General features: G+C 41.4%; 1 protein-coding gene across 1 annotated transcript; it reads right to left on the bottom strand.

The window, feature by feature from the left end:
* Positions 1-590: 590 nt before the first annotated feature.
* Positions 591-10,885, bottom strand: FAM8A1 (family with sequence similarity 8 member A1). The gene is made up of 5 exons (XM_028737690.2): positions 10,330-10,885; positions 5,427-5,547; positions 3,874-3,997; positions 3,350-3,489; positions 591-1,961 (listed from the first exon to the last, which is right to left on the bottom strand). The coding sequence occupies exons 1-5, from the start codon at positions 10,733-10,735 to the stop codon at positions 1,817-1,819; spliced, it is 936 nt and encodes a 311-aa protein (XP_028593523.2). The 5' UTR covers positions 10,736-10,885; the 3' UTR covers positions 591-1,816.
* Between the last annotated feature and the right edge of the window lie 66 nt (positions 10,886-10,951).

The raw sequence follows: 10,951 nt of genomic DNA, 5'->3' as shown, positions 1-10,951 counted from the left end.
AGAACAAGTGGGTGTGGTAAATCTCCCAATCCATCAGTGCTCTCCTGTAAGTAGGCCTTCCTCAACATTCATTTATGTTCAGTGCTGCAAACCGTAGCAGCAAGACTACTTGCAGATTTTTCAGCCCTAAAATTAATTCATTCAGAAAGATGGAAAGAGACGAGTTAAGGAAGCAGCCGTGGCACAAACTTTTAACCCTTCCAGAAATGTATTTTAGGAGAAATGTTAAGTACTTACTCCTGTATGATCTCCCCTCCAAGAGGCTCTCGCACATTCATCTTTATTTGAACACAGGACTTCTCAAAATTCCTGTGAGGCGAGAAATAATATTTCTTTGCTGCTCCCTATTGAACAGCAGCCCTTCCCTCTTAACTGTTTGTCTAATTAGAAGACTATTTCTGATACTCTGTTACATTTGGAAAGTCATCACTGTAGCCATATGATCTGTCAAGTTTGAGATCCCTGCTTATGTACATGGACAAGAATCTGAATCTCACGACACCATTGTACACCAGTTCCAAAACTAAACCAATGGCTCTGTTGTGAACTTCCTTAAATTGAGATACTGCAATAACTTGAAAACACCAGTGTATGTTATAATAATTACATTTTAAAAAGACACGTATATTTTTAAAAAAAAAATCAGCAATATCCCATTACAATAAGTTAGTTCCTTATCAAGTGACCAGAAACAAATTAATAGAAACATTGTGTTCTGGTTACATAGTATTTGATCTTAAGGGAACAGAAGATTAAGGGAGAATGGTAATACTTTTTATGGCTTGGCAAACTTGATACCAATGTGCTATTCAGCTAATATTCTATTTGTAAAAATAAATCATGCAAAATATGCTTTGTTCAATAAGGATAATTTAAATTATCTAGGCACACAACCAGATAAAGTGAAAGTGCACCTATTTACATTTGCTTTTTCAAAGATCACACAGATTCTCTATTGCTTTAGCGATAGTGTTACTGGCTATTTTTAAAAAAGTTATTTTGTTATAAAATGGTGCAAAAGGCTATGCATAAACTTCCTTTTGCTCGTATCTCAAACTTACTGTGGTTCTCATTAAACAAATCTGAAGCTTTGTTTTTTTCCTTTTTGCACTAGTTTAAGTTTTCTGTGCTCTTACAAAGGGGGAGAGGGAGGAGAGAGAAATCAAACTTTTCCTTATCCTAAGCAGTGATTAACATGTAATTTGCATCTATTCCCTATAGTAATACTGCCAGAACTCCAATATATACCAGTTTACCAATACCAGAATTATCTGCCTTCCATGATATAGCACATATTCAGTTATTGGATTTGTGTTCAATATCTCTTCATCATGCAAGACACACAAGATGTTTAAAGAAAACTTTTGAGTATTAAAATACAATGTTTGCATGAGAAATTCATGATAAGGCTTTTATAAAGTGGCAACTCAAGTCTGCCACCATAGCATTATATAACTTCTAACAATTTGCCGCAAACACTATAATCCCTTTGGTTATCTCCTGTAATAGTTTTGAGTTTTCATGAAAAATAAGTCTCTCTTTTGCTATAGGACCCTCACTGTAGAACTAGCATTTCTCATACACTAGAAGACACTCTGACCATAGGCTGCCAATAGCTTTTAAAGAGAACTAATTCTCTTGATCAGTTCAAATACTCTCAAATTATATCAGTGCCATTTTCTCCAATGTTTATGGCACTGCTGGAATTAAAAAAAAGTTCAGTGTCATCATTGGCACTGTTCTGGAGTGACAGATTCAGAAATCCACCAGATGTCATCAGCACATTTGAACAGTAGAATCCTGGCTTCCTTGTGTATCATCTGACACCGTTTCGTTTTACCACAATTGTTCCTGCTACAATATCATAGGCTGTTCGGTTATGCTGAAAGAACAGCAGGGTAATGAATGCAGGAAAAAAGGAAGCAATAGAAAAATTCTTGATCAAAGCTCGTATTGTAGATCTGGAAAGAAAAGAAATTATATGTCATCTCTGCAGTTTGTTCTGTAAACGAGTTATTTTGACAAGAGTTATACAACTGCTAAAAAACACACAAAAACCAACCCCCCCCCCCCGAATAATTTCCCATTTCTGAGAACTGATACACATCAGCTTTCATTAAGACAAATTTTCTATTGTTACTTTCAGAATCAAGGATATTAGTCCTAGTTTGAAGAATCCACTCTTAACATAGCCACACCAAAGCCATGTTCCCCCTTCACAGCTGGTGTACTGCTGCACAACTAGTATTTTGTGTTTTACTAACATACTTCTTCCATTCATTAAATATTCAAACACCGTTTCTCCAGGAAAAGCAACCAGAGATCATTAGTAAAGGATTCAATATTATAATGCCTTTATACAAAGACAAGCATTGTCGCACCATAGAATACCCTGTACGGTTCTGATTGTTGTACCTCATAAGGATAAAAATCAGAACAGTAATTCAGGGAGTTATAAATAACCAAGCTTTCTTCCTCATAAATTGTTAGATGACAATTAAGGGAACAATCCTACGCACAAGAAGCTGGCATAAAGAAAGCCAGTGTAAGTAAACCTGATGCAAAGACACTGGATCCAAACCCTATTCAGGCACAGGGATACTGCTGCTCTGCCAAAGCCTGGTAAAGGGAAAACTTGCCTTTAAAATAGTTTTCTATGCTGGGTTGCCAGGTCATGTGATTGAACTGAATGAGCCTAGGATCCAGCTAAAGTCCCCCAATCTGGCTGCACCATACCCCTTGAACCCCCCTTTTCGGGGCTTACACCAGCCTTGGCTCAATGACCTTCAGCTCAGCCAATTGAGTGCCATCTGAGCACCAGCTGAACTAGGATGAACAAGTTACGTTGGTGTATCTTCGGCAGAGTTCAGGGTTAGGGACTTAACACCAGCTGAGCCAGGGATCAACCAGCTAAGCCCAAAATCTACTGCATCCTAAGCTAGCCATTCCAGCAGAACTTGCCATAGGATTGCCCACTAAAGCATCAAGTTAAAAGTTAGTCTTGTTATTAGTTCAAAAATAAAATAAGTTCTGCCTACTGGTGTATGTGGTTTTTAAAAATGTCTTTATAGTGCTTGTTGTTTTCAATGCCAGCTGTCTCTATTGTTGGCTTATTTTGTTAAAAAATCTTACTGTATAAAGTTTAATTAGGCTGTATGCCACCTTGAAATTGAAGTGGAGGTGGGCAAAAGACCTTATTGCAAGGCTCTAGTCAATGAAGGACAAAATAACTATTTATTCAATGTAACTAGAAAAAATTGATGAACCACTACTTGTACCAACATAATATGTACCAACTTGTACCAACATGAACCAACATAATAGTGATACAAAAAAAAAGTTAACTTACGTTGTCATGCTCACATTAGAAGATGGAATCACTAACACGCGACTTGGTGCAATAAGTACAGATGTGTCGCATGTCACAACTCGAAGCCCAAGCAGAAATTTTCCTGGGGTTGCTCCACCTGCTCCCCAAATGCAAATAATCTGAAAATAAATGCCATTTCAAATTTTGTCGCCAGGGAACAATATTTTACCTTGCACAACCTTCCAAATGCAAACACTTTAAAAATGAAGCTAACTTGATGAAACCAGAAGAACTTCAAAACATGTTTTGTAATTGGGGATATAACTGGAGAGGGAGGGATAACCTGCTCCCTGTCCTGGGCAACTCAATAACCCTAGAGACTATGTAGATAGTGGCTTCTGCTTCTTGGTCACACTAGAATGTAACATAAAATAGGAATTCATTTTGTATTATCGGTGACTTTTCCAAAAGTTCTCATTATCTGTGTTGAGTTTAAGCTCACTAAGGATTAAGACATATGTTCACACTATTCACTACTGAACGTGTAGTTAAGGCTTAGATACCTCATAGAAGCAGACTAGCAATCTGTAGACAAGGGCCACTATCATCATTTTCTGTAAATCTTCCATGGAAGTGTCTTCATCTATTTCCTCTATGATGTAATGCATGGCAAACTTGGATATATCCCTGCACCAAAAATAAATAAATAAATAAATAAATTAAATCATTTTAGTAATCAATAACACTAACATACAATATCGCACTACAGTATAGATGCTTCTATTCAATTGCCACTTTCCTGTCAAATGTTTTCACCTGATGGGAATTTTAAGTGCATAGAATTGAGTAGTGACTAAGGAATCAGAATTAAGTTGCATGGGTGTAGCCAAGGGGGGCAGCTGCCCCTCCATCAAGAAAAATCCATAAAAAATACTTAAATAACTGAGGTTCTGCTCCCCCACAACAAAAATCCTGGCTACACCCATGACAAATTGTGTCTATATTTCAGCCAGTCCCAACTGTATTTAGATTACACAAGCTGGATGCTACTTGCTCTTGGCAACAGTTTCAATTCATGCAGAAAATATGCTTATTTCGCATCTAAAAGCACAATTCCACATCTACAAAAGCGTGAGAGCTAGTATATGGTAGGAAGTCCCCAGGACTAATCTTGCCTGTGTCATGAACTTCACAGTGTAACCTTAGGCAAGCCAAACTCTCAGTCTCAAAATTCATGGATAAAAATACTCCTCCACCTTCTCCTCCAAAGTTCCTCCAACACAGGGAAGCTGTACAGTCTAAAATATGGTAGTGTATGTGAACTGTTACAAATACTTCAAAGTGTACAAAAATGCTGGATTATGTTAATTATTTTGAGGTAAGCAAACCATCTTAGAAACCTAAATATTTTATACTGACCAATACCAACTTATCAACTTTTATCAAGCTATACAATTATTTTTAAAATGCCACGTTAAAAAACATTAGGTGAGATGCAAACAAGTATTCTATAATTTTTTAAAAGATGAACATAATTTTCCAATATACTTCTCTATAAGGAAACAATATTCATTAAGTCAAAAGTCACCTACACCCAAGGACTATAGCACTCATTTAGCAAGTGCTGTATTTACTAAATCTTGAAGTATGACTTAAGTTTTGCTGCAACTCCAAAGCTTGAGAAATAGGGTACAACTAAATTTAAGCTTATACAAAGTATTATTATCATATTAGTTTGTTGTTTAATAAAGAAACATTTTTTGGCTCAAAGCAACTAACATTTTTTTAAACCACAGCACCAAATTAAATGTATCAAAATATTAATGTATCAAAATATTTGAAAAAACTCATTCATGAGTGTTCCTACATGGAAAAATAGTTCTATACCTAGAAATCTAGTATGGCAGGGAGGAAACTTGGCTAGATCCTTTAACATATATGTTTTCTATGTTCAGGGATTTATTTTGGTATGAAGAACATTCAGTCATTCAGCCTCCACCTGCAATTTGAAATGGACTAGTTCTGTTATACGTTTTTCTAATTCAATGAAAAGAAGAGCACAGTTAAGAAGAGGAGAAATTATAACATTTTCTATATTATGTATTATAAAACTTACTTTATTCCACTGAGGTGCATAATACTCAAAACTATGGTTGCTTTAATAAAGAAAAGAATGAAGAAGTCCACCATCTCTGCTATAAACCTGTGAGCCAAGGATGGGATAATATATTCACGACCTGTTTTTTAAAAACAAGAGTATTCAATAGTATAGTATTAATACAAAATAAACAGCTTGAAAAAAGGTGCAATGTGCACAAGATAGGCTTATTATATTTCACTTTACATAAAAGGTAAAGGTAAAGGACCCCTGACAGTTAAGTCTATTCGCGAACGACTCTGGGGTTGTGGCGCTTATCACGCTTTACTGGCCGAGGGAGCCGACGTTTGTCCAGAGACAGTTTTTCTGGGTCATGTGGCCAGCATGACTAAGCCGCTTCTGGCGAACCAGAGCAGCACATGGAAACGACATTTACCTTCCCGCTGGAGCGGTACCTATTTATCTACTTGCACTGTGATGTGCTTTTGAACTGCTAGGTTGGCAGGAGCTGGGACCGAGCAACGGGAGCTCACCCCATTGCGGGGATTCAAACCGCTGACCTTCCGATTGGCAAGCCCTAGGCTCTGTGGTTTAGACCACAGCGCCACCCGCGTCCCTTCACTTTACATAACCGATGGCAAATGATGCAATATTATAGTTGTATGTATAATGCACGAAAACACATAGACACAACTGGAAACCACACCAGCTTAATGGAAATTTACCACCATATGATCATTACTATGTGAACCAATGTTCTCAAGTGAAAACAAAGTGCTGAGAAGCAACAAAAAAGACTGCCTGATAGTCTTCTCCCATGCCATGCTATCCTGGCACAAGGTCTGCTGCAATAATACTTGAGCTATTCACAGAGAACTGAGGCCTTGCCATGAACCATCTAGGGTTGGGATGGAGGGAAAGTAGACTTTGGATCTATTTGTAGATATCTGGCTGATTTGTAGGGATCAAGGGATTCAAATTACATGTGTGGAAACTAATGTGCTAATAAAGAACTTGTGTTTAGTTTAATTGACAATTACAGTGTTAAATGGTTATTTTAAAAATGATCTTTCTATTTATATTCAATTCTATTTCTTCTCTTAATGAACTTTACTATTTCTACTATTTACATATTTTAAAATGAGATGTAATTATATGCTGATCTAACCAATACACTTTATATACTTTTTCCGAGTTAAGTTAATGAGAATTAGTTAATGTAATCTAATTCTCAACAGAAAGTAAATCTGCAATCAAAAATAATTCTCTGCCATGGCTGGTCTTGTACTAATCACTTATCTCTCATACTGAAGTTTTTTCACCTGTAAGATACACTTATTAAATGGTTGCTTTTAACGAGGTCTTACTGCAGCTTTGCTTGCTAGTTTGAAAGCTGTATGATCAATCCTTATGCCACTACTTGTATTTTGCAACTAGTCCTGATGCTTCCTTGTGCTTTAAAAGGGAGGCAGTAAGGAAGAACATACATTTTACACTTGATTTGCAAAGCACCCTTTTTCCTACTTTAAATTTTTTTTATTTGAAAATACACATGAAAATCAATACTTGAAAATGGAATTTCAAGATTTGGGCTTCTGCATTTATTTTTAGGGAACGACTTGACATTCTGCATTAGATGCACTTGGTGTTTCTGCAGAAATGACAAATATTTCAATGCAATGGTATCATACCGCAAACTGCACTTCTGAGTGACATTGTAGGTTTTCCAGAGGCATCTCCCTAACAATTGTAGGAAACCGGCTGCTGGCCAAGAAATACCTTAATTAGCTCTAGGAAGGCTCTTATGCACTTATCTAAAGGGCCCCACTCAAGCCCTTCCATACTTATCTTTACCAAAAGTTTCTAGAAGGGTAGACATGTTGAATTCCAACCTATACCTATTTCCTGAAAGCAAACCCCACTCATCTCAATGGAACTTAGAATGCAGCAAAATCAACAAAGACTCGTGCAGCCCCTTAAAAACACGAACAAATTTATTAGGCTTTTTATCAGGCTCAGCTGGTCTGAGGCCAGGGTGGAGGTCCTGTTAGAATAAAGCTGTAAACTCAAACAAAAAATCAGCCAGTCTGGTTACATAAGATAGCAGGGCCCCTTGGCCGACTTACGGTAGCTCTCTAAGGTAGCTCAAGTGTACCCAGCTGCTCACCCCTCTAGACGGGCTTGCTTTCATTCCAAGCTCCCCCTCCACTCTGTCCTCAGTGAACTGCTCAGCAGAGTTTTTATGAGTAGTAAAATAATTGGTGAGGCACAGCCTTGGAGAAAAAATGGCCAACCACTTGGAAATTGACCATTCTCGCATCGAAAGTCAATGTCTGCTCCAAACTTGATACCACAGTTGATTAGGCCTTTAGAGGTACTTAGAGCATTGCCATTTTTTTCAGTTATTGTTGCCTGAGGATACAGCAGAACATTAGAAGATGTCAGGCCCACCACATGCTCTCTTGACCCTTGCCCATTTTGGCTTTTAAGATCTAGCAAGGAGGAACTTGATTAGGCGGATCAAGGAAATGGATTATGTCTCACTTAGAAGTCGTAGTGCATTCCTTCCTGAACCATCCAGTCACATATCCCATTCCTGGGCAAGATAGCAGTGTGAGACAGCTCGCCAACTACAAACATTCCAGGATAAAATTAATTATTCAACCTAATTTCAGTTTGCCTTCAGATCGGTATGGCACTGAAACAAACAATCTCGGTCATCCTTAAAGGACTGCTCCCATACAGTAGTATTGGGGGACATCTGCTCAGCTTCATGGCATTCATATTGTCCCCCATTCACTTTAATGGAAACCAGCAGCCATGTGTGGACCAGGACAGCCTGGTGGCAATGACCACCAACCAACACACACTCTACCATCTCTCAGTTGAATTCCTGCAACACACTCTACATGGAGCTGCTTTTCAATATAGTCCAGAAGATGCAGTTAGTGAAGAATTCCACTGCCATGTTTTTACATGGGGTAGCAAGAAGAACTCTGCACAAGGCCCAGTTCAAGAGTATGGACATATAAGGCCCTGTACAGTCTGGGGCACTAGTACTTTTATTTTATTTTTATTTATTAAATATTTTCTTGATTTACAAAGGTCTGTGCAATGTCTCTCTCCCGTATCCCCCCCCCCATGTAATATTTTTTACAAATCAGTTTCATTTGTTAAGACATTAGGAAGAAAAGGGGGAAAGAGGTGGAGGGGGGAAAAGATGGGTGGGGATGTTTCTATTTTACTTAATATATGTAGGGTTTGGTGTCTGGCACTAGTACTTTTAGAACACCTCCCCAGATGCTGCTGCCCAGGACTGACCTGCTGGGAGCCTGAAGGGCCCTGCCCTGCCTCTCTCCACCTGGCTTGGGGCGGGGCCTGACAGGCTCCATAAAGGCCTGCTGCTGCTCCACAGAGAGGGCTCCTTTTTTAATTTGTTTTTATTTTTTATCTATGTCATTTTAAATTGTAATTGATATTAATGTTGTATTTTTTAGTTTTAGATTTTATTTATGTGGAAATTGTTTTCCATTTGGTTGTGTACCTTTTGATGTGTTTTATTTATTGTTTATGATTTTTGTTATGTTATGTTGGTAATTGTAAGCTGCCTTGAGCATTGTTTTAACTATGGAAAGGCGGTATAGAAATAAAATGGTGTGTGGGGGGGTGATAATACCTTCCAACCTATGCTTGGGAGAACTTGTTCATGATGCCACTGGTAGGCAAAGACCAAGGAGTAGGGGCATAAGGCAGGGACTTCTTGGTGGTGCCCCCCCAACATTATGGCATTTCCTCCTGACTGAGATTCAGTTGTCCCTGTCCCTCCACATTGCCAACAACCAGGTGTAAAGTTAAAACATTTTGCCACCCTGGGTTGCCACCCGGAGGTGAGGGGTAGGTATTTAATGAATAAAACAGGTGTCAACCTAGCAGTTCGAAAGCACATCAAAGTGCAAGTAGATAAATAGGTACCGCTCCGGCGGGAAGGTAAACGGCGTTTCTGTGCGCTGCTCTGGTTCGCCAGAAGCGGCTTAGTCATGCTGGCCACATGACCCGGAAGCTGTATGCCGGCTCCCTCGGCCAATAAAGCGAGATGAGCGCCACAACCCCAGAGTCGGTCACAACTGGACCTATTGGTTAGGGGTCCCTTTACCTTCACCTATTTTAACAGAGTTTATTGCCTTCTACATTACATTCCAAACACTATTATCGTTCTGTTTTATTTATTTTAAATTACGGTTTTGTGAAATCTGTACAGTGGTACCTCGGGTTACATACGCTTCAGGTTACAGACTCCGCTAACCCAGAAATAGTACCTGGGGTTAAGAACTTTGCCCCAGGATGAGAACAGAAACCACACGGTGGTGGCAGCAGGAGGCCCCATTAGCTAAAGTGGTGCTTCAGGTTAAGATCAGTTTCAGGTTAAGAACGGACCTCTGGAACGAATTAAGTACTTAACCTGAGATACCACTGTATTGTGTTTTTAAGATTGTTGTTAGTCACCCTGGGCTCCAGCTGGAGGAAGGGCGAGGTGAAAGAATAACAAACAAACCCTCGCTGACAGCATTTCCTTCTCTTGTGCAAGTGTGTTTGTGTGCGCCCAACAACTGAGAACCACGTTCCGTATCTATCTCCCGTTAAGGAAAACTTCTGCCACAACGGATTTGTTGAAGTCTTTAAAAGGGCGCCACAGCATTTACCAAAACGCTGCCCGTAAGCCTCTCCCCTTCACTTATTATGAGCAGCCCACCACCCAGGCGTTGTTTCTCGCCCCCTCGCCCCCACCCCAGGCCAAACAGCGCTTCTCCCTCCCTTCCCCTAGTCCCGTAAACATCACCATGGAAACCCAACCCTCAGGCCGCCCCCGCCCCCTTGTCTCCGCTTCAGCCCCGGCGCCCCTTCCCCGCTCAACTCCTCTCACCTGCCGGCCGGCCGGGTTCCCTCAGGGAGCTGGCGGCGGGGGCGGCCCGTTGGGTCAGGGGCGCGTGCCTCCCCGCGTGCGGTTGCCAAGCCGGGGCCGCGCGCGGCGGGGCGGGGCCGCTGGCGGCGGGAGCCGGAGGGGTCGCGAGGAGGTAGTGGAAGGGGCTGTAGTAGTAGCCGCCGGGAGGCGGGGCGGCGGAGGCGGCGGCTCCGGCCATGAGCGCGGCCAGGCCGCTCTGCCAGCTCAGGTAGCCGCAGTACGAGTCCCACAGCCACTGGTGCACCCGCCGAGAGTACTCCCCCGCGCTCAGCGACTCCGAGGCGGCGGCGGCGGCGGCGGCAGTGTGGGCGCCGCCTGTTTCCTCAGGGCCGCCGCCGCCACCTGGGACCTCCTTGGTCTCTGCCATGGCCCCGGCCCGGTGCGCGGCCTTCTCCGCGGCGCCTGTCACTGCCCGCGGGCCTCACTGCGCAGCTGCAGGGCCATCCCGCTCCCCGACCGCGTACGCCGGATATATAACATATATCTGCGTGACAGGCCGAGCGTAACTTTCGCGGCGCCGGCTGCGTAGCTCTGACGTCACTGGCGGAGGCGGGGCTGAGAGAGAGAGAGAGAGAGACGGCCC

The sequence above is a fragment of the Podarcis muralis genome, chromosome 8, assembly GCF_964188315.1.
Source record: "Podarcis muralis chromosome 8, rPodMur119.hap1.1, whole genome shotgun sequence".
In the NCBI taxonomy this organism is placed as follows: domain Eukaryota; kingdom Metazoa; phylum Chordata; class Lepidosauria; order Squamata; family Lacertidae; genus Podarcis; species Podarcis muralis.
The sequence above is the reverse complement of the archived record's forward strand: the minus strand, read 5'-3'. Positions and strand labels throughout refer to the sequence as shown.

Coding starts and splice junctions, on each gene's coding strand:
- FAM8A1 (XM_028737690.2), bottom strand. CDS start 10,735: ATGGCAGAGACCAAGGAGGTCCCAGGTGGCGGCGGCGGCCCTGAGGAA. Junction 3,998..5,426: donor ATGCACCTCAGTGGAATAAA/GTAAGTTTTATA, acceptor TTTTTGGTGCAG/GGATATATCCAAGTTTGCCA. Junction 3,490..3,873: donor TGCTAGTCTGCTTCTATGAG/GTATCTAAGCCT, acceptor ATTTATTTTCAG/ATTATTTGCATTTGGGGAGC.